This window comes from Falco punctatus (assembly GCF_963210335.1).
Source record: "Falco punctatus genome assembly, chromosome: 5".
Lineage (NCBI taxonomy): Eukaryota > Metazoa > Chordata > Aves > Falconiformes > Falconidae > Falco > Falco punctatus.
Genome location: NC_137584.1, coordinates 79,787,946 through 79,811,925, shown reverse-complemented (window position 1 = coordinate 79,811,925; position 23,980 = coordinate 79,787,946). Strand labels below are relative to the sequence as shown.

Here is a 23,980-nt window from a genome sequence, read left to right as displayed (position 1 = left end):
TCCAAAACAGTAGTCTATCACCAATCTTTTCTTGAGTCACTAGCTCCATTAAAAAAGTATTTTTCTCTCTTGAAACCTAAAGGTGACCTATTACGACTGTTTATGACTATGCTGTAAAATCCTTTAATGTGTTTCAATAAAATCACTGCCAAATTGCTCTTCATAAGGGAGCTGCTTCAATTAGACCAAAAGACCAAGCCATTTATTTGATGCTGCTCATTGCTTAAAATGCTAGAGGAAAACTCAGAAAAGGAAATTGTATCCAGCAGTCACACTCTAACGTTTAGCTACGTCTGGGCACAAAGCTGAATCTGACCCTCACATTCTGAGCCAGTCTCCAGTTGTGAGTCTGTATGAGGACATCAAATTTCAGCAAACCAAACCACCAGGACTAATCAGCTGCAAATGTAAAGTAAGTAAACCAAGGCTAGGGCACAGCTCTGAGAGGCTCATTCACGCACTTTAACCCTTACTGGGCTCCCTGGCATGGTTTTCTCCCATGACCAATTGCATTCTTCGCAGGTGATGCTGAAGCAGCATTTGATGATAGCACACACCAGGGAATACTCCTGTAGACAGGTTTGGTACAGCCACATGATCTGAGGGGAAAGGGTTTAGATGTGCCATGAGCTGATCTGTGCCTTTTGGCATCTGGACCAAAACCCACCAGTTTATGGACTGTTATTTTCAGAGGAATAGGTGTAGCCTTCCTGCATAATTTATACCCAGAACCATGTATCTCAGAGCAGGTTATTTCTGGTAGAAGTCTTAAGGTGGTTGCCATACACACACACACAGACATTTACCCCTCAGCAAAAAGGTCTTTAAAATGTATGTTTACACAAAGGCGTGAGCAATATGTACATTTTATTATCCTGTCTCAATGCACAGCAGACCAGCCAGCCCTCTGCACTCTTTATCTACTCTCTGAGTTTGCCAGAGCTACCAGGAGCTGGGCTTTCATCTCGCCTGGGACAGTTTGCAAATTCATAATCTACTTTGCTTTGCAGATCTGTTGTTTCCCCCTTTTTTCCTTCCTTTCTCCTTTCTGAGGTCCCTTTTAAATCTCTTGGTCTCCTCTTTTCAGAAACTGCCTGCTCCTCATTGCCCCTGTTGCTTCCTCACTCCTCCTTGTTGCTGTCATTATCTGATTTTCACGTTTTCCCATCTGCTGTAACAATTTCATCCTTTCTCACTTGAAAAAGGCATATCGCCAAACACCCCGTTTGATGTGTGAACAGAAAATGAGGAGAGAGATGATGCACCGCAGCCATCTACTGAGTCAGGCTCTGTACACAAATCAGCACTTTGAGAGTAGCTGGATGGAAATGGGCGTAAGGGGGAGTTGGGTGTGATATAAGCCGAGGAGGGAGAGATGCAAACAGGAAAAATCTAAGACAAGCCTGTGAACAGTAACTGAGCTGTCTGTTGTCTCTCCCCCACACCCATCTTGCTGGCAGGTCTAGGACTGCGGCCGGGACCTCTCAGGGAAGAGCAACCCTGCATCCCTCAGCGGCAGAATGGGATGCATGGATCACAGTGAGGGAAAGGAATACAGTGCTGAAAATTTTTCTCTCAAGAGTGAAGACAAAGCAAAGGAAAAGACAAGAAGAGAAAAACATAAATTAAAGAGCTAAGAGATTGTAGTGAGTTAGGGGCATGTGATGGCTTACCACAGAGATGCTTCTCCTTCAGCGTGTGTTTAAAATCTTCTCACATTTAATGCTGTTGCCTTTTTTTTTTTTTTTTCTTTTGGGTATTTGGGAGGAAAGCTGATAGGACAACTAAACATCTTCTCAAAAGGGGAGCCTGAAAGCTTTCTCCTTCTGGTTTCACAAACAGAGGGAGTGAGGGAGAACCTCCCTTTGAATGAGTACTACAGCATCAGTTACATGGTCAGAGAAAGGTATCCGCAGGAGGAGAGGCAGCTCAGGACCTTGTAATACCAACTACTCACATTTCTACAGCTGCATGGGATTCTGTGGTAGCGTGGTTTGTTCCCCATTGGTAGGGCAGGGGTTTATGTGATGCTAAGTGGTACCCAGGCTCTACTCAAGGTTCAGTGTTGGATGCCTCGGATGCTGGCTTCTGCCCAGTAGAGAGTTTTACTACAATGTGAATAAAAACTGCCATGTATTATTTTTTTTAAGCTAATCAAATACGTGTCTCCACTGCCAAGTGCTAGCTATTTTCAAAAAAGTACTTGAAGCCATACACAAATCTCAGGGCCTTGTACCTGACTAATTTCCTTGTAATAAGCCTGTAGACCAGATTCAGGCCCATAATTCTGTTCTAATTGCCATGGTGTAGAGCCAGTGATTTCAAAGTTGCTACAGTGGGATAATTAAAACAGAATGGAGCAGAATCTTCTTATGTATGTGTATGCACTGTGTATGTTACGTTTAGCTTTTATATTATGTTGTACTACATCTGTTGTCCAGAAAGTGCCAGTAAATCAATGTTTTAAATAAGCCCATTTATGGCATAGCATCATACTATTTCATTTTATAGCATGCAGTTATTACTGGTACAGCTATAATGAAATCAGAAGGGCAACAGAAATGTTGAGGTCTTGAAAGGAAATCTTTTCTGAATAGAGAAACAGGTAAGAATGAGCATTAGCTTAAGCTGTAAAATATGCTTTCTTTGATGAGTATGACTCTCACCTTCTTCTAGGAGAATGGGTTGGATTATGAAGCTTGTCTTGTCGCTCAGTGTGATGCCTTGGTTGATGCGTTAACACGACAGAAGGCAAAACTGCTCACAAAGGTGACCAAAGAACGTGAGCACAAGCTGAAGGTGAGCACAACTCTCATCGACTGCGCCTGGCTGCTGATACCTGATATCGTTGTGTTTTGCCAAGTCCCCAGCCCACCACACCATGAAAATCCCTAGTGACCAAAATCTAAAGCCCTTTAGCAGGTTCAGTTCAGCAGTTTAGTGGAGCTGTGCTTATACGCTTAAAAAGAGGCGTATGCTTCGGCATTTTGTTGAATCAGGCCATCGGTCTTTATCTACCTGATAGTGTCAGGCTACCTTTTGGGAGGTACTTATCATTGAAATCTGTGTGGCTTGGATTCTGGGACCTTCTGCCCAAGTGAAATGTTGGGATTTTGATGTCTCTTCAAAGCTTTGAAATTCAGGCAAGCACCTCCAGAAATCCATGTACCTCTCAAATGCAGTAAAGGGGGCTGGAAAGAAGCAAGCTATAAATAGTTGAACAAAGTGGCAGTCAGGAAATGTTTGAATAGATACATTTCTGGAAATGTTGAACTGCATATGTGGTTTTGAGATATTATAGTGCCAGTAACATTAATAGTATCTAAGACAGAAGGAAAACTAACATGGCAAACAATGATTAAGATCTGCCTGAGATCAGCATTTAAAAAACCCCGTTCTTAAGAAGAACCAACAAGAACCAACACTTTGGACATACTGCTCACAGCGCAGCTAATCCTGCAGTTTATTCCTGTCAGAGGCTGTGCTATGGAACACAGTGCTGTTAGACCTAGTCTACAGCCACGTGGCAGCAGAATCAAGTCTAAGATCTGGAAAAATGAGCTGCAGCTTTTTTATTTCTTAATCCCAGTCATGCATTCTTAAGCACAGCAGGATCAATGGTGAATTGTGAAGAGAATGGTAGAATATCATCTGCAAGAAACCACTCCTGCAGTTATCCTCTATAATATTTGCCTTTTAAGGGAAGGATCTTTTGAAAGCTCAGATTTTAGTGAAAGTGTGATTGTAAATGTGAATGCTGCAAATGCAGAAACATATTCTGTGCTTTTTCTGCCCTAAGCAAGCCTGATCTTTGAGCAATTAATCTGCTCTGAAAATTGAGATTCCCTGTGCACAACGTTTTGCCAAGCTAATTATCGGTATTTACAATACAGAGCAAGTGAGTGTAGCTGATGGAGATATGGCAATGGCCATATGGCAGCTAAATTAAGCATAGCTTTAACACACTCTTCCATTTGTTGCATCTCTTCTGAAATAATCTTACACAATTCATTGTAAGCTGAGGCAGTCATCAGAACTGTACTGATGCTTGTTTTCCAGGTTGTTTGGGACCAGATAAATCACTGTACACTGAAGCTACGTCAGTCAACAGGGCTTATGGAGTACTGCCTAGAAGTTATCAAAGAAAATGATCCTTCTGGGTTTTTACAGGTATTTTTCTTTCCAATGTTCTGGGGGGAAAAAAGAAAAGTTGTTAAAATTAAATCTAAAAAATGGACGGCTTTGCCAATTAGCCTCTTCCACCTCTGAGGCAGGTTCATTTTAGGTCCTGTTAGTACTGTGTAAAAGCTCAGATAGTTTGGTGACTGCATGAATGTCCCAGTGAAGGGATGGCTTCAAACAGCTGTGCTCTGACTGAGGTGTGGAGTTAGCAGTCATACCACTTACCTGACTGCTGATGTCTTTCCTCTTGCCAGCCCTTCCTTCTGGGCCAAAAGAGAGATGCTGTGCAGTTAATTATAATTTTCTGCAGAATATTATTGTATTCTCATCTGAGAAACCCAACACAGGACCTCCCAGAGCTATCTGATCAATTTGGAAAGGTCTATGACTCAGCAGAGTACTACTTCTCTCCTTTTTGCTTCTCCCCTTTGCCTTACCCTTTCCCATGTGAAACAATCTGTTCAACGTCTCCCCTGTGAGGAAATCCAGCCTTAAGGATTTGCATGTAGCTTTGCATCACTGGGGTGGTTGCACCTCACAGGGCTACAAGACTTGTCTCACAGCTGGAGGGTCCAGGTACCCCCTCTGCAAAATATGTCCTAGCCAACAGTTGCCTTCATTTGCAGGATGTTGTTTCTTAGGTGCAAGCAATGAAACTGTCTATTGATGAGATAAAACACGACAGATTAATTATCCCATTAATTGTTTGCCTAATTAATTTTATTATTTTATTAATTATTTTATTTTGCCCTGTTTGTTTTGTTGCCTTATTAATTACCTAAGAAGAAAAGTCCACCAAACAAATTGATCTACGTGTGGCTGTCAGCTGAACTGGGCACGTTGCACACATGAACGCATGAGTGTCAGGGGGCTGTCGCAGCATCCCTAAAAAACAGGATGAGAATTAGCCAACTTAAACCTCTTAGCACTCCAGATTGATTGTTACTGTCACGTCTGGTCTCAAGCGCGAGTGAGTAATGTGTGGTGTATATTAATCTCAAGACTACACAGATTTTAGCAGGCTGTTGGTTGGGTACTGCAGGACAAATGAAACCTTTAGGTCTTATCTACTTGCTAGCTAGATGAATGCTTCATTTTTCATTTCAGCTTGCTTTTCCTGTAATCCTTGTGGCTTCATTCTTTGCAGTCCTCCTTTATTAAAAAATACTTCTGTTTTTACGTTGTCCTGGTTTACCTAATGCTGCTTTCATAGATGGCTGCATAGGTGCAACCAGCAAACCAAATAAAAATGTGGCACTGCATTACTTAAAACAACTACTCCTCCAGCTGGGACATTGAAACACAGCCAAGGGATCCAGCACCCCAGTAAGTGACTCCAAGGTTGTTGCGGGGCTATGAGATGCTCCTCTGCTTCCTGCACAGACTGGTTAGGAGCTGTTGATGCAGGGGCTCAGACAGGAGTGTCTTCCAGTAACAGTAATGAGGAAAGGTACTTGAACTCCTGCAATGAAGGAAAACTCTCTCTGACCCACTCAAAAGAAAATTCTGCTCCCTGTGACTTACAGGAAGCTGACTGGGAGGGACTCCAGATATCCAAATGGCAGCTTCATTGAACTCAAGGACAGCCGAGTTCATTAATTCCCACAGAGCTGAGATTTCATTTCCAGAAGAGTCCATTGTGATCATCTTAGTCTGACTTCTGGGCTAATTATCTGTGGGCTGAGCTAGAGCAAAGCTTTAAAAATGACATTCAGTTTAGATGTAATGATAGAAATTCCATCATATTCTTCAAAAATCTGTCAGACAGCTTAGCACCCTCACTGTGAGAAATATACACCTTCTTCCCATTTGATTTTTTTATTCCTTTCAGCTATCATCCACTGAATCATCTCTGTTGAATGGAGAGAACCTCTAGCATTTAAGCCTTTTTTTGTGCAAGTACTTTTTAAACAAGAGAGCAAAACTAGACTGTGCAGATCGGAGAACAGAGCGCAGAAGTATATGTGGCATTCAGAGGCATGATAAGTAACAGAATCTTAACAGGCTTTATAAATGTGATTTTTATTTTCCTACCCTAAGATGATATTTGTTTTGAAAAGCTGAGATGAAAGGTCGCAACGTAAATGGACCTCACCCCAAAATGATGAGATCCCATCTCAGCTGTTGCGCTGTCAAATTCCTGCTTACTTTGTACTGTATCTCACAGGCATTCTGCCACTCTTAATGTGTGCATCTGCCATTTCATTGTAAGCTGGATGATACTCTCTTTCAGATTTCGGATGCTTTAATCAAGCGTGTTCAGGTATCTCAGGAACAGTGGGTCAAAGGAGCATTGGAGCCAAAAGTGTCTGCTGAGTTTGACTTGACTCTGGATAGCGAACCTTTACTGCAGTCCATTCACCAGCTGGATTTTATTCAGATGAAATGTAGGGGTGAGCTTTTATGATTTTCTTTTTTGTGTTTTTTCATGCATGTGTTGAAACAGTGCTGGGAGGCATGGGGGAACTGTGGGAAGAAAGAGGAATGACTTGAAATTGCTGGGTGGTTTTAAAAGGTTCTCAAGCAAATTAACATTATCAGGTGTTTCCTGGAAAGGTGTGTTCACCTCACATGCAGTGACGTGAACAAGCTCAGACAGAGATACCAGGTGCAGTTAAAGATTTGAAAAGATAATGTCTTCAGAGCAGGGCTGTCTATCAGCTTTGAAGATCAAGAATACATCAGCTGCATGAAAACTTCATGCCATTTTACAGCACCCCTAGATGTAACATGGTTAATTCAAAACACCAGTTACCCCTATCTTGTCAGGAACAGCTGACGTAGTAAATAAATATACCCCCCCACACACATATGCTTGAATAGGGGAAACACACACACACACCCCTTTGAGTTGTATCTGGACTGTGCTGCAAACAGTGCCCAGCTAAAAAAAGTATTGTGAGGCAGAGATTCACAAGGGGAAAGTAGCTCCATGGCTATACCCTCCCCTCATTCCAGGTATCTGAATGATTCTGAGGGACATACTAAAGGGAAAGGAGGTTAAAAATGTATTTAAAAGCAGAAGCTGATGAGCAGTAGATACCATTGGCAAAAAAGAAAAAAAAAGTTAACATCGTGTGCTTGTAATGAGCTTGGTTTATATGGAGCAGGATGAGAACTGCATCAGAATTAGATAGATCCACAGACAGGCTAGCTTTGAAGGCTGTTGTGGTGCCTGGGAATGATGCCATTAGCTTCCCTTAGTGGTGATTCAAGCCTTAATTATACATGTGGGTGACAGGGTCGAGGCTGCCAGAAGTCAATGAATGAGTTAAGGATAATCATGTCGTGATGTTGGATGTGCTTTTTTTTTGACTCCAAGCAAGCTTAAAGATTTCTGTTCAGTTTATCTGTTCTCTCTGGGCCTAATTCTGAACCTGAGAGACCCAAGATGAAGTAATTAGGGTGGATAATTTGGCCGATAAATATGTGGAAAAACAATGGATAAACAGTTAAAGGCCGAAGTCTGCTCACCAAGAGTGGTTTACATCTTGGCATAAAAGACTCTGCTAAAGTTACTCAAAAAACACCAGTGAATTGCTCCTTTGACACATTGACAGCCAGGAGAGTGGAGTCAAGAGAGAAAGAGTATCACTGATAAAACCACTCTGAACACTTTCTACACTTGTCTTTTTAAATCAGTTTACATTTAATGCTGGCTGTATTTATTGTTAAATATATTTAATACTAATCTTCCACTACTCTTCTTCATAAACATATAAAAAATTTAGTTAAACTATCCACTTAGATTGCTAATTAACCACATGTCAGTTGAGGTGAGAGCAGATTAGGTATTTGGATTTTGGACATTCATCTGGCTTTAAGCTTGAAGACTTATGAGACTTTAATTGAGCCAGAGTCACTGGAGCTTTATAAAAGATAAAGCTGTCTGCTACGCTCTCATTTATCAGACGATCGCAGTGAAGCTCTGGTACTGAGCTAGACACAGTCTGAGGAGCAGAGAAGAGGACAGGACTGCTTCTGCCCAGACCCATGCAGAGCTTACAAACACCTTTGGGCTTTGCTCCCCAGAGGCACCTTAAGTTAGCCCTCAGAAAGGGCTTTTCCTTGAGCTGTCTTGGCCTTGACCAGGGACTACCTCTTGCATGTCCAATCAGCTTGGTCAACACAACTGGCCTGACCATGTACACACCATGCAAAGAGTGGTGGAAATGGTGTTAAACTGGCCACCACTCCTGCAGCTGCATAAGCGACACCACTATTCCCCCTTGTGTCTCTGTGAGCCCAAGTAGAACAAGCGACCAACTGGTCCCAAGCTAACATTCATAGGTATTGAGGATTGTTTAGTATATAGAGGTGTATTTATATTTTTCAGTTTATGACAGCAAAACTATTTGCATTTGAACTGCTCAGTCTGACACTTTGGCATATTTTTTTTTCTGAAATTTTACTTATATGACCTCAAGCAGCTCTGCATTATCTTCTCTTGCATAATGGTCTTGCATCTAGACACACAGGTACCACAGAGTAAGCAACTCAGCATTTCAGCGCCCAGCACCAGACTTACTGGGAACATCACTTTGCTGACTGTGAGGGGAAGCTGGTGTTGCAGGGCCATGTTTTGCTATTTATCACCATCAGGACTTGTGTATTTCTGAGCCTCCAATTTCACAAAGAAAAATCTATGTGTCTCCTCACATCTGCTCCTCTTTCTTGAATCCTACCTACCCCAGTGCACCAACAAGTCATCAATCTTTGTCAAATGTTGGTGTTGAGGGGCGTGTTGTTAAGTCACTGTACTGGCTGATCTGATAAGAGTAGTTACATTAAAGACATCAGAGACAATCTGTAAAGGGAGTTTTGGGGAAATCTAGGAGAATAGGGGCCAGCGTGGCTGTTCTAACTGCAAGTTGTTTCGTTCCAAAAGCTTTGCGATGTAAGGTCTGTACTATTGTTATTGATGCTTAGTGCATGACTGAATTTCTTTTTTTCTTTTTTTTTTTTTTTTTTTTCAAAATCTGGCCTCATTCAACCTCAGTGAGCTTGCATGGGTCATTTAGAGTGAAAGCATGCTTGTAAGTAAACATTGATTCACTGTGTTGGACGAAGAAGAATGAAAATGAGAACAAATCACATTACATTTGCTTTGATGACTTCTTCATGTACCTTATTGGTGGACTCTCTATAAGCCCATATCTAAAGCTCATCTCAATAAATAAAGATCAGGGGGTGTTTTTTCTTTTCACAGAAAGAAAAAGCAACTTGCTAACAAATTAAATGTGCACAAATGTGATAGATGCAGAAGTAATGCTTAAGCAGTCATGTTGACCAAAGGGTCTCACTGATAGCCCTTTGGCAAGAGTCCCACACTCCCCAGGCTAGCTGGCCTGCTGGGACGCGCACGGCTCTAGTAATTGCTGGCATTTTGAGCTTTCCCAGATCCCTTTCCTCTGTCCATGTTTTCTTTTCTCTGTTGCTTTTTCTGAGTGCCTTGGCACAAAATTCCTGGCCTCTGATGACTGGCTCAATCTGTACATCACATTTCCCCAGTTCAAGCTGTGGGCATAGGCAAATACATGTTCCAGGTCTGTTCTGTTCTAACAGCTGGAACTGTCATGCAGTCTTGGTTTATTGTAAAATGAAGACTAGGTACAAAATAGAAAAAAGTATAGCTACTCTCTACTTTTCTGTACCACCTCTTAACACTCATTCATACGCCCCTTTTTGTCAGCAGCAACTCCTCCTCTCTTCTGGAAACCAGTCCATGAAGATTCCCCAGATACATCTGCTGCAAATCTTCACGGATTCTCCAGCCATGAGCTGCATAGCCCTGATAATGGAAGAGTAACTTAATCCTAATCTTAGGTTTTACCCCTGGTTCTGTCTGCTCTGCATCATGGACCCAGGTCTTTGCCTGTGGTCTTTCCTTCTCTCTTGGTAACACTGTGACTCAGGCTATTACAGGGCTGCCCTGCAGTTTTGGAGGAGGTCCAAGTATTCGTGTTTCTGAGAGTCCCATTCCTTCACTGCATTTAGTCCTTTAAAATTAATCTGAGAAGGAGGAGGGCACAACTTGCTTGTCAAGAGGACAAATAACAGACATCTTAGAGCAGCCCTACCATACCCTGAGAGGAGATCAGCTGTGAGATGTATTGAGCAATGTGGTTTTGAAACTGCTGAGTTGACATGAGACATCAGTATCACATGTTTTAGCCAAGTGTGACCGGCATGAAGCACTTTTAAAATAGCAGGACATCATTCAGATTCATTAATGGGTCTTGCAGGGCCAATGCAGTGTCATTTCTCCCTTTATATTTTTAATCTTTTCCTTCAAAAACTCTCTAGAGGACTTTAAGCTGACAAAGAAGTGGGACAACACTGTAATTTAACATCTAAGTCTTCTGTTTTTTTCTGACACTTAGCCTATATTTTTCTTTTCTTAGTCCTGTCCCATTGCTCTTCACTATAAGATAGATCCCAGTGTCCTGGTTACTCAACTTGCTTCACACTTTCCTATGACTTTTACAACAAGTGTTCACCTTTTTTCTTCCCAGAGGGAATCTAAGATCGAGGCAAATGTCGTCCATCCACATCCAGGGGAGGAGGCAGGAGGGCAGGGACAGTGAGCATCATCCAGCGAAGCTGCACAGCTGTTTGGTGGGAGCTTCTTACCACTCCTTCAGCTACTGTAGGTTGTGCAGTTCAGACCAAGGCTGACCCAGAGGGAGTAGGAGGCTGGTAAAGATTACTCACAAAAACTTAAATGTCCTGTGACACAGTAAAGAAACCCAGGCACTTCCCCATAGTATGCGTGACTCCCACACGTAGGGCCCAAATTCACACTGCCCCGGGAAGTGGGAACAACAGCACTTTACTGTATGAAATATATTCTAATCCTAGATGGCATTCCTGTTTCCGTAATTAAAAGGGACTCATAAAACACTTACCTTCCCCTAGAAATTCTGCTTTTTTTTTCAGCACTGTGCATTACATGAACAGTCCCTGAAAAAGCCTCCATCAGTGTTCCTAGGAATTTTTTGCAGAGTGTTGAAGAGGTTAGTGATGCTTTCAGAGGAGAGGGTATGTTGTCCATTTTGCACTTTATAAACTTCAGGATTTGCCAGAGGGTGTCTCAGAAGTGGGGAGGACTCAGCAAACGCCTCCTGAGAGGGTTAACTGCTTAGCTAAAGTGGCAGGATTGTGGATGGCTGATACAGCTCTATCTTTGCCCAGACTGATCAATCACTGGAAATACACAGGCTAACAAATACAGATAAAACCCTAAACTTAAAATGGTTCACTTAAAAAAAACCCATTACCTCTGAATTCCTCATTTTCACATTTTTGACCCTTGTAATGTCACTTTTCTGTTACTTCTCCAGACACAGTGTCTCCTGGAGAAAAGTCTGAACTTTCCATGTGAAAAAACAAGCAGGTTTTTATTTATGACACACTCTGAATCATCCTTTAATATCAAGGAATGGGAACAAGGCTTTTTCTTCTCTTTTCACAGAAAAAAACCTTCACGAGCTCATTTATAAAGCTCTTTTGTTTCAGACCACAGTCATTCTTCTAGGCTATCAACCAGCCACGTTCACCGAGGTGATGGATAATGCCACGGCAGCTTCTGCACTGTTTATCACAAGTGTGATGCTGATTTTTGTGTCATTTCCAAAGTGGGGGTGAAGCCTTAGCCCCGTCACACAGTAGCATCCATTTTCCCACAGACTGCTTGGTACACAAAATGCCAACAGTCCTCTTTTATCCAGAGAGGTAAAATAGGATGAAAAGAACAGCTCAAGGGCTTAGCTCTCACACAGGCGGATGGAGGGAAATAAACTAGATGCCCAAAGCAGAGTAGATAAAAGAAGAGCAAACTGACATTGTTAAGAGCTAAGTCAGTGAATGCTCAGAGCACTCAGCCAATTTGTAAGACACGGCCGAGCTCTGCAGAAATGATCCTGAATGGTAAAATTCAGCCTTGGGCAGAAGAGCAGGCAGGGTCTATGCATCACTTACATCCCGCTTAACCTGTGTGATTCCAACAGTGTGTAAGATACATGCCAAATCTCTCTCGAAGGCTGAATTTTCACTTTATAATTTCCAGCAAAGAGTGAACAGTGAGAGTTTAGTTGCATTTGGCAGAGAAGGTGTGGTGCGTGCCTCTTTCCCACAGAGGCATGGCTGACTGTTTTTACTGTGCTTATTTTTATTTTTAAGATGTTGGTCTGGTCAACTGTCTCTTGGTGTTTCCCCTGAGCATGTCACCAGAAAGGCATGTTAGTAACTAACTTCATACCTGTAATTTCTGAGAAGACAGAACCACAAGCAGTCACCTGTGGTGCAGAAGTTCCCTTTGCTACTCAAACCAAGGGATTTAGACAACATTTGCAAATGGAACAATTTTCTTCATCAGTTTCTTTTAAGTATGGCTGCCATAAAGATGACATATCCAAGGTGTTTTTTGATGAAGGACTGGGTCGGGGTGCGTTAGGTTAGATTTAAAAAAAGAAAAATAAATCTCTATTGTGAAGAATTGTTTTCCTGCTGTCAGTGGAGTACAGACTCTATCTCGCCGCCATCCCAGGAGGGGTGGCTGCTCTGCTCTGCTGGTTAATAACCCAGTTCTTCTTTAATGAGCTGGGCTTCCTGGCAGCAATGCATCTCCCATGCCGCCCCATGGCCTGGGACACCCCCTGCCACCACTACTCCCTCTTTCCTTTTGGGGACAGCGGGTGGAAAATGCTCTAGCATGAGAAAAAATCTCTTCCAGCCAGTGACCCCTGGGAAAGGAACCAGACGTGAGGTCCTCAGACTGTAGTTCTTACGAGGCACCAGAAGCATGTCCAGATATGTTTCTGTTCATGTATTTCAGCCAAATTATTTGTCTGAATACTGACATTTTGTTATATCATTTTTACTGCCTTTTGTTTCAAGGAAGGGAACAGACTCTCTTCCTACCGAATATTGACTCCTCTGTGAGGGGAGGGCGGTGAGCGGTCACCGTACTGCCCACAGCACAGACTGACGGGGTAGGGCAGAGTTACACTAACCTGTACCCAGTTCCTCTTACAGTGCCGCCCGTCCCCTTACTGCAGCTGGAGAAGTGTTGCACCAGAAACAACAGCGTGACATTGGCCTGGAGGATGCCACCTTTGAGCCACAACCCGGTGGAAGGTTATATCTTGGAACTTGATGATGGGGATGGTGGCCAATTCCGAGTGAGAATTTCATTCAGCATTTATTTGTTTCTTTGTATGCATTTCCTCGGGATATGGATTTGTGTCTGTCCTGAGGGTGGGGAGAGGGGGTAGGGAAGATACAGGTTGTCAAAACATCCCTCCTTCTGTCACGTGGATGCAGAAAGCAGTGCAGATGCTGCTTGTTAGAAGGACCCCCAGCTTGGGTAAGAAGTTACTATTTGAAGTTATTCTCAGGGCTCTGGGAAAGAGGGCCTTGAGGTGCCCCTGGAGTGTACCAGAGCAGAAAAGCCTATACTGTTCTACAGGAGCTGAAAGTTGTTCATTCCACAAAACAGAGATTTACTTGAAGCCCCTGCTCTCAACTGTCCACAGCACCCCATTTCAACAGCTGAGATTCTTGGTCCAGAAATGCAACTTAGTTTTTCCTGGTTTTCTGAGTAAAAATGGGATCCTGCGTAAAAATATGGGATTTCTAAATCTTTTCTCTGGGAGCGAATGAGACCAGGCTAATGGAAGATTTCCACAGGCACACTACAATGGGGTTGGTAAGTATGGAAAGGCATCCCAAGTGATGCCACACCTGCTTGCTCCTGGCAGCAGGCGCAGGGTACTTATAGGCCCCCTTCCCTTCTCACCACACCCCGATAAACAAACTACAGAAATAATTCAGTCAGCTTTCTGCTAGCCATGTCCTGCTGGAAGCTGTGGCTCTTCCTCCTCTGGCAGGCTTCATGCTCCCGTTGCTCCCAAACCAGGCTGGCCCAGTGCATTCCCTAGGGGTTATTTCCCCTTGAAAGCATCTGGACGTCACTGTGGAGCACAGCTGCTGTCTTCACAGATGGGAAATTTTGCCAAAAACCTGTGATGGCATTTCTTTGGGAGCTGCAAGCTGGCGTCTCACTGGAAACCTAAAGTTTTCTCAAGCTGAAAATGGCCTGGCACTGTTCCACCTAAGGAACTGCCTCCCTGTGCCAAACTGCTGCACTTGTAGCTGGAAAAGGCACCTGATTTGGACACCCCTCAGTAGAAGAGACAGCAATATTGGCAGGGCATTCTGAAGAGAGCACTATGTTTATGGAAGATCTCTTCGGTTCCTTGGTCCAAGTATCATTTCACATCGGTCTGAAGAGGCTGCTCTCCACTACTGAAAGTGTGAGGAGGTACCTCTGTGAAAGGCTGCTGGGAGCTGCCGATGTAGTTGACATTAGTAGGTAAGAGTGTTATCAGTGCATGATGAATGAAGAGTTAGGAGCAAGGTGTTAGGAATTCCGGTGTCTCAGATAAAGCTTTTCAAGTGCTATTCACGTCTAAATAAACACTTGTGATTAAAAAAGATTTCAGGCTGGTGTGTATCCCAGCCCATGTGTTTGTGGGGGTTTGTAACTGCCAAAGGTTTTAGGACTTCCAGCACTACTGTGTCAAGGTTTTGGATTGAAAAAGATACAAAGCCATCTCAATCCTTAAAAATCTAAAGTGACAACTTCTCAGGGGAATGCTTTTCTTACTGCTGTAGAAAAATCCTCAGTTTTACCCATTGAAAGATAAACTGCAGGCTTCTCAGCGGTGCCATTTCAGTAAGAGTTTGCTGACTTTTTGTGAAGGATTATATATCTGAAAGCAATGGCACTGACTGCACTTTATCAGTATTCAATGGGTGGATTTAAAGAACATTTTTTGTCCCCCATCATAGCAGGGAGCATCAATCTGAATAAACACAAGCAGTGAACAGTGGTAAAAATATGAAATGGATTAGAAAATGTGAGAGTTGTTCTACAAATACAACTTTTTTGCACAGACAGCATGTGTTATAACATGGAGATGAATTAAGCTATTCTACTAAAACTCTTCTTTCTGTCCATAAAAGTTCATCAGCTAACTCAGAACCCCAAGAGATTCTGTTATTTGTAGCAGCCACCATGGTAGCAAAGTGGACAAACACGTAGTCCACTGTAAACTTAAGTAATCCCTTTGTTATTCATCACATACTTAATTCACTTTAGGTTCATATCAAAGAGCCTTAATCAACAGGACTACTCTTAGGCACGTACTCGAGTGCCTTAACTGAACCGGGGCCTTAGTGCTCTGCTTAGTGACAGCTTTAAGCTCTTTAGGGCCTTTGCTACCATAAATCTATGGATTTCACAGAACTGGAGAAATCAGAGTTGGAAAGGAATTGTGGCTTTCAACCTGCTTGCCAAGACAGGATTTTTTCCTTTCCTGTAATTTTCTGTTCATTTTTCCAACAAACATGAGGTTTCTAGGCTTCTTTCAGTTCATCACAGATTCTATAACCTGACTGATCCTCTTCATTAGTCTGCCTAGATGTTCCTCCTCCTGAAATATTTCACATTACACAAGTGCTTGCCGTTTAATGAATCTTTGCAGACTTTTACAATGTCTCTGTTGTCTAGTTGCCATTTAATCATGTGAGATATGTGATCCTAATTTTTTGGACATCAGTTTCTTCTGGCTCTGTGTTTGCAGGTTTCAAAATTATATTTTAACACAGGCATGAGACAATCTTTCCAACAGAATAATGCTGTGTTTACTTAGGTTTTTTTATTCTTCCACACACTCCTTTTTTAGTCCTAGATAAGTACAAGAATGGCCACAGTTGGCCAGACACTGGGACTGCTATCCAAAATAGTGGTTTGGAGTAGATGTTTAGGAAAAGAGGATAGAAGCTAAGTTCTTCTTGTGTTGCCCTTTATTGCTGTACCCTTCCAGCTTCATCTTCACCTTAGCATCTTCACTGCTAACCATCCCTGATGTCTCCACTGCTGTGGCTGTCTCTGTTCCAACAGCATAACTTCTACATCCCGGGAAGCGATGAGAAGCTATTCACTTGTGGCTTATATTTAGAAGTCTTAACATGTGATCACAAGGCACAGAGAAACAGTTAAACATGTCCCTCTTTCTCCTTTTTTTTTGGGAATGTTTAGGAAGTGTATGTTGGCAAGGAGACTCTCTGCACCATTGATGGTCTTCATTTCAACAGTACCTATAATGCAAGAGTCAAAGCTTTCAACTCATCAGGAGTTGGTCCTTACAGCAAGACAGTTATTTTACAGACGTCAGATGGTGAGTTGGGGTTTTGCCAGTTTCTAAGTGAAAAGCTGCAGGTCTCAGTGGCAGAACACTTCCATCCCTTTATACCCACTAATATCTTTGGTACTTACTGGCATGGAGATTTTGGATCATCTGAGCAGAGAAGCCAGGAACTGAGTGTGCGCAGGGACTGAGCTCTCCTCCTAGCACTTTCAGGGATTTTCCATGATTAGTAACACTTCAGGATTCAAATAATGCAATTTTATTTGGCTGTAGAAGTCTGGGGTCTAAGATTCTTATTTGCTTTAGCATACAGAAGTAGTTATGCAACACACGGGATATTTTTGTGCCACTCTGTCTCCACTTCTGCATATATCTTCAAAATTTGCCTTTCTTCACTACCACTTTAATTTCACAGCAAAGTTTGATAATACAGAGATGGGAATTCATACTTGTTCCTCTGTAATTATACTTGACATCCATACAGGCATTACAAGAGGTTCATCTTCATTAATGATATTGTAATGAAGCGAGAAGTGCATGCCATTATCAATTCCACTTTTATGCTGTGTTGCCAAAATAGGCCAGTATAAAATATTTATACTTTAAGAGCTTTTTCTGTTGGTTTTTTCCCCCCCTCTTTAATAAACTAGTGAAGTCAGTCCTAACCAGCGCAGACACAGTAGAACTCCTTCGGAGGTGATTCTGAACCAATTCACCTCTTGTGGGCAGTTTCCATATCATGGAGAAGCCTTTGTCCCCTCAATGACTTTCTTGTTACCGTGTGAGGACAGAAAGTCACAGCTTTTTGTGGTTTATGTTCAGAGGAACAAGCACAGACAACGTAAAGCACTTCTGAGCTGAAAACCAGCAGGGTACCGGCTCAAAGCAGCCTTGTGTAGCTGCCTACAGGAACGAGGAGAGATTGTCTTTATTGCCTTTATATTGTCTTTATATTGTGCAGGGGGGTCTTTAGAAAGGCAGAATCTCATCCTCCTGATTTAAGTAAAGCAGACAACACTCAAACACAGCCCATTCTGCCATAATCCTGCCTTTCCTTTTCCCCTTCCACAGTGGCGTGGTTCACCTTCGACCCCTCCTCAGCTCACAGAGACATAGTGCTGTCGAACGACAACCAGACTGCCACCTGCAACAGCTACGATGACCGGGTTGTTCTTGGCACAGCAGCCTTCTCCAAGGGTGTGCATTACTGGGAACTGCATGTGGACCGGTATGACAACCATCCGGATCCAGCCTTCGGTATTGCCAGGATTAATGTTGTCAAGGACATGATGCTAGGCAAGGACGACAAGGCATGGGCCATGTACGTTGACAACAACCGCAGCTGGTTCATGCATTGCAATTCTCACACCAATCGGTAAGCACAACTTGCATATTTTTCTCATTACTGATCGTTTTTTCTGCTTTGCATCAGAGGAAGGGGTCTGAGCAAGCCATCTAGTCTGTTCTCCCTGCTAAATGTAGTTATCTTATTCTTTCTCAGAAATCACTAGTGACAGCGATTGCACCTTTGCAATCGGTGTGAGTGTTTGTTAGCCTCAGTGCTCACATTTTTTTTCCTGAGATCTAGCCTAAATCCCCTCTGCTGCGATTTAAGCCCATTATTGCATGTCCCACCCATGGTGTCAGCAAACAGGAGTGCAGCGCGCTGGGATGCAGGATTTCTTTCTCATTGCTGGAGGAGCGCAGCGAGAAAAATGGTTGATTTCCTCAGGAGGAATCTTGGCTGCAGGGTTGCACAATAATTAGGCAAAGCACTGGTGATTCCCAAACGCAGGTGTTATTGCCAGTCCTGAAAGCGGATTAAAGGTAATGCTGTAGGTCACACCTCGGGTGGTCTGGACACAAGGGACTGTTTGGGAATGAGGACTCAGGGACAGCTTCTGTCCAACTGAGCCACTGTACTGAAGAGCTTTGAAAAGTGTCTCAGCTAGTACAACCGACTCACAGAGGGGAGGATTTCAGAATGCCCCCGAGCATCATTACCAAACCCTTCTTCCTCCCACCACTCAGAGGCTCCGTATGCTCTATGCAGCAGAGCGGTAGGGAGACATGTTCCAGCTGAAGCTACCGCCAGGGATGGATCACACAGAGACAACGTGTATCAGCATAGATCCAGTGTTGTGCTGACACAGTTGCATGGCTTTCAGCGCTCATGATAGTTACCTCTGCCTAGTGCTGGCTGTGTTTCCTTGACCTGATGCTGGACTGTGTAGGAAAGACATGAGCAACTTCACTTGAAGCTCCCTGGGGTAACACCAGAGCAGAACTGCACTGCTCCCTCTATACGTCCCATGAGAGGGACGGCCCAAGCTGAAAGTCAGCTGGGTACTACGGGAACCAAGACCCTCAAGAAGATCTCTGCTGAAGAGCATGATTCAGGATCCTAAGTCCCTTGTTCGTTCTGGAAGACGGTGCATTTGTATACCTACTTTATCACGATGGGAGACTGATGTATGCATAAAGTGACTGACCAAGGATACGTAGCAGGTCTGTGGCAGAGCGGGAATCAACGTCGATTTAGTTTTCTACTGATTGTCCCAGCAGGTCTTCCACACTCACTAGCTAAGGTGTTGTTTCTGTTATAAAAAATGATTAAAAGAAAGGCTTGCAGTGGTTTTTAAAATGCTCAAATGCAGGTAGCGTCTCCTTAAAGAAAAGAGTTCATGCCAATGTGCACTGTGTCCTACAGCTGGTCGCAATGTCTCCTGATGAATAGTCATTTATACTCTAATGCATAAGTATACTGCAATTGCTGGGAATTTTTCTTTGAAGCATAGTTTGAATTTGCAGTTCATTACAGACAGGTGGAAGAACCTTGTAGCTGGATCAAAAGCTATCTGAAGTCAATTGGAGTATTTCCCATGGTTCCAAAGACCTTAGATCATGACCTAAGACAATACAGAGTAAAATAACATCGATATAATAAATATATCAAAAGGTTCTCTGTCCCTTTAACATCTTGATCCGATTTAGGGCGGAAGTAATGTTAAGCTGTATTAATTTTAATGCTCTGTGAAACAGCTTATGTTTTCTGGAAAAAAGCTGGCAACCATTCTGTATACTACTGTCCCAGAAACCTATTTTACGGATTTGGTCTTCAGCACGCTCCTCCCGGCAAGGAACACACGAGCTAAGCAAAAGCTTTTTTTCCGGGAAGGACAGACAATGGAAACACTTTGAATTTCCAACCATCCTTCTTGAACAGGAGAACAAAGTGTTTTCTGGTGATGACAGTTTCCAGTTTTTACTAGGTAAAACACAAAGGCTTTGCAGGCACATCCAAGGCATGGATAGACCCATGGAATATCTGTTCAAGTGAAGTACACTCGTAAAGGGCATGTAGTCTTATGAAATCACATGCGCTTCAATGAAATTAGGTCTAGCCATTATATTTTTAACCGTGACAGTCAACTAGGTCAGTTTTTTAACTCATTAGCTGTAATAGTCTTGGGGAAACAGTTATTGCTGCCTAGTTGTTTTTCCCCACTGGACACAAGTGCACGACAGCACAGTATCACAGCCCAAAGGAAATGTATTGTCAGCTTTTAGCCTCTCGGATGGAGACGTGATGGAGGTTACATCTTAGTAATCATTTCCTGCCTCCTAATCTTCATGAGAATACATTAGGGCAACAAATAAACGACTAACTTAAAGGATAAGATGAGGTGGAACTTGAAAGACCTGTTCATGGGACCTGTCACGTTTAGAGCACTTTTCTGCACCTTTCACTCACTGCATGCAAAATTGGACCTGACTATATCCTTAAAAACTAGCATGACTTCTGTAATGCTAGAAGAAGAGGCATGAACAGAAGACTAATGCTATCAAACACAGAGGGAGCCTTTGAAAACGGGTTCAGCAAATTGGTTAAGAAAAAACTTCAGGGCAGGGATACAGCTTTGTGAGGTACCTTTCAGCCTCACTGTTCCTGGAAGTCCGTGTCTGGGAAGGTCATGGAACAGATCCTCCTGGAAGTTGTGCTAAGGCACATGGAGGACAGGGAGGTGATTCAAGACAGTCAGCATGGCTTCACAAAGGGAAGTCCTGCCTGACCCACCTAGTGGCCTTCTATGATGGAGTGACTACATCAGTGGACGAGAAGACAAATGTTGTCTAACTGGACTTCTGTGAGGCCTTTGACATGGTCCCCCACAACATTCTTCTCTCTAAACTGGAGGAAAATGGATTTGGTGGGTGGACTGTTCCCGTGGATGAGGAGTTGGCTGGATCCAGAGAGTAGTGGTCAACAGCTCAATGTCCAGGTGGAGATCTGTGACAAGTGGTGTCCCTCAGGGGTCCATATTAGGACTGGTACTGTTTCATTGATCTTCATCAGCGACATAGACAGTGGGATCAGGTGCACCCTCAGCAAGTTTGCAGATGACACTAAGCTGAGTGGTGGATGGGACTTGAGGGATGGGACGCTATGCAGAGGGACCTGGACAAGCTCAAGAAGTGGGCCCGTGTGAACCTCATGAGGTTCAACAAGGCCAAGTGCAAGGTCCTACATGTGGGTCAGGGCAAGCCCCAGTATCAATACAGGCTGAGGGATGAAGGGATTGAGTGCAGTCCTGCGGAGAAGAACTTGGGGGTACTGGTGGATGAAAAGCTGGACATGAGCGAATAATGTGTGCTCGCAGCTCAGAAACCCACCTGTGTCCTGGGCTGCATCAAAAGAAGCATGGCCAGCAGGTTGGAGGAGGTGATTCTGCCCCTCTGCTCCATGCTGATGAGACCCCTCCCAGAGTACTGCATCCAGCTCTGGAGTCTTCAGCACAGGAAAGACATGGACCTGTTGGAGCAAGTCCAGAGGAGAGTCACAAAAATTACCAGAGGAATGGAACACCTGTGCTATGGGGAAATGTTGACGGAGTTGAGGTTGTTCAGCCTGGGGGAGACCTTATTGCAGCCTTTCAATACTTAAAGGGGGCTTACGAGAAAGATGGGGCCAAACTCTTTAGCAGGGCCTGTTGCTATAGAATAAGGGGTAATGGTTTTAAATTAAAAGAGGGTAGATTTAGACTAGATATAAGGAAGACATTTTTTACAATGAGGGTGGCTAAACACTGGAACAGGTTGCCCAGAGAGACAGTAGATGTCCCATCCCTGGAAACACTCAAGGTCAGGTTGGATGGGGCTCTGAGCAACATGATCTAGTTGAAGAAGTCCCTGCTCATTGCAGGGGGGTTAGACTAGATGACCTTTAAAGGTCCCTTCCAACCCAAACTATTCTATGATTCTATGAAATAAGCAGGTCACACCACATGCCATGTGCCCGTTGCTAAGAGGCACTGGCATTCATTGCAACCAATCGGTTCCTTGGCCAAGTTCCCGAGGGCAGGAGTACCTGGTGCTACAGGCAATACTCTAAGCCACTAAATGGTTATGTAAAGGAAGAGATGGAGGTTGCACTGAAATGTTTTATGCTGAGAAAGAGTGGGAGGTCAAAATCTAGAGAATTTGGAGTGTAGTCTTAAAACCCCCTGTGATCAGGAGAGTCTCTTCACTAACTTCAGAGATCTCAAGACCAGATTTTTTTAACACAAAAATGTTATAATTGACTGAAAAATACTGTCCTTGACAATAGACGTGGTAAAGTTGTTAAGTAACTGTAAAGCTCACGATTAAAATACTGTTGATGGGGAGTTAAATTAATTCTTCAGTTTAATAAAGTTTTCACAAATCGTTAAGCTGTATTTGAAGGTTAGTACTGTTCTGAATTCCTCAAGCCAATCCGTGCAGTCCTATTCTGCACGTTGTCCGAGCTGCTTCCGAAAGCATCCGACAATAACAGGCTCCACTGCCACAGGCAATGGCATGTTTCATGGTAGCCAAGTTCCCCTCTCTGTACTCTGACCTTCCAGGCTCCCGCACAGCACTTCCACACTCGGGACTTCATGTTGCACACAGAAATAAAAATGTGCAGGGCTGTGGGAAAAGAGGTGTGAGAAAGTGGGATTCACTTGAAATAATGAGTCGTATGTATCTTCAAAGCTGGATTATCATTTAATGAACGCTAAGTATTTATTGAAGAAGCATCATAACAAACGGTTGTGTTTTCTTTTTACATGGCTTGCAGATTACTAGGGGCCTATGGTATAACTGTCATTAAGTATTATTGTCATTAAGTATGTAAGTCATTAAGTGTATTTAAAAAGTAATGCGTTTTAAAATGCATTACAGCAGCTTTTTTACATGCTGCTACAGAAGTGTACAGGAGAGAGCAACATCAGTTTGAGTCTCTTGAGCTGGCTGGCTTCTTTTATTGCATCTAAGGCATTTATTAGAAAAATGATCCTGTAGTACTGTCTAAATGATGTACAGAAGACTGCGGAAATGCCTTGCACAAGTTTGCTCATGAAACTTTGACTCTTCCACATCTCCTCCTGAAGGAAGTGGCCATGACAGCAGTCCAAAAAGCACTGAGGTCCTCAAAGTACTGTTCCCAAAGAAATCCTGGCGTGCTCAGGAAGAGCCTCAGAAAAAGTCCAGCCTCCCTGGTAGCAGTCTGGATACTTGCCTGGCTAAGTGCCCCTGCTTGCCTTTGCCCTGGCTTCATTCTGTGGGAGCTGATTGCTCAGCGTGGGGACGTGGCAGCCGAGGAACGGGGCAGTCTGCCTGCTGGAGTCCTGCAAGGCTTGTGGTGGCAAGGAAGGGAAAGGGTCCCCATCGCTCTGCTTTGCCCCCACGCCCCTGTGGCTCCTGGAGGGGCCTCAGCTGGGTCCTGCACTGGCCTCGGCTGGGCTCTGCAGGCAGCATCTCTCTCCTCTTCAGCAGGGCTGTCCCCGGGGGCTGAAGAGGAGTCATTCAATGTCACTGTGCAGCACACAGATAATTAGCCCACAAGAAGCAAATTAGCTTTTCATATAGGAAAGAGCATAATAATCTCAAAAAAGCAAATTTGCTGTTTCTGTTTCCCTAAGAGAATCAATGTCATTTAAAAGGATGTCATAAAATCTATGTTAAAACACTGCAGGATATAAAACATGGTGCCCTACAATCAAAGTCATTCCTAAACAGAAAGAAAAATAATCTAATCTATTTGTAAATAGCTCTAGATCATAGTACTGTTGCTTCCCACAATCTCATGAATTTTATGATTGAGTGCTTTTGATAAAAAAAGCCTAGATACTGAGATGCTGAGGACAAGTAAGCATCTTAACTTTTGTTGGAAATTGACTTTATGGTTTTGGAGAAGAGCTCAAAGAGAAACCTATTAATGCTTATAGGACCAGAAAGCAAATACAAGGAACCTGAGAACAGTAAAGTTTGAAATCTAACACGTCAAGGCCAATTCATGATTCTCAGCTATACTATTAGTGCTTGAAGAGCTTTAAATGGAGAAGTCAGGATAGCATTCTATACTGTTATGCCACCGATAAAACGCCCTTTACCTTCAGAGGAAATGCCATGTGCCACATTTCGTCTAAAGGAAACCAGTTTGTGACACCTAGTGGACAAGATGACAATTTCTTCCCCGCACTATATTCTTCCTAATCGTATTTTGAACCCCCCCCCCCCCCCCTTTTTTTTTTTATGTTTTGCCTACCTATTGTGATAAA

The 23,980-nt window shown here is 43.2% G+C and overlaps 1 protein-coding gene across 6 annotated transcripts in view; it reads left to right on the top strand.

Annotated features, from left to right (window-relative positions):
• Positions 1-23,980, top strand: part of TRIM67 (tripartite motif containing 67) — a 67,985-nt gene that overhangs the window by 31,872 nt on the left and 12,133 nt on the right. For 2 of the 6 annotated variants that reach the window (XM_080389282.1, XM_080389279.1), the window contains exons 4-9: positions 2,677-2,799; positions 4,060-4,170; positions 6,416-6,569; positions 13,219-13,364; positions 16,289-16,427; positions 17,469-17,772. In XM_080389282.1, coding sequence (XP_080245408.1) covers positions 2,677-2,799; positions 4,060-4,170; positions 6,416-6,569; positions 13,219-13,364; positions 16,289-16,427; positions 17,469-17,772 — 977 coding nt within the window. Of the gene's footprint in view, positions 1-2,676; positions 2,800-4,059; positions 4,171-6,415; positions 6,576-13,206; positions 13,365-16,288; positions 16,428-17,468; positions 17,773-23,980 lie in introns of all 6 variants that reach the window. The other 4 variants (XM_080389281.1, XM_080389278.1, XM_080389280.1 and 1 more) reach the window with 2 other exon arrangements.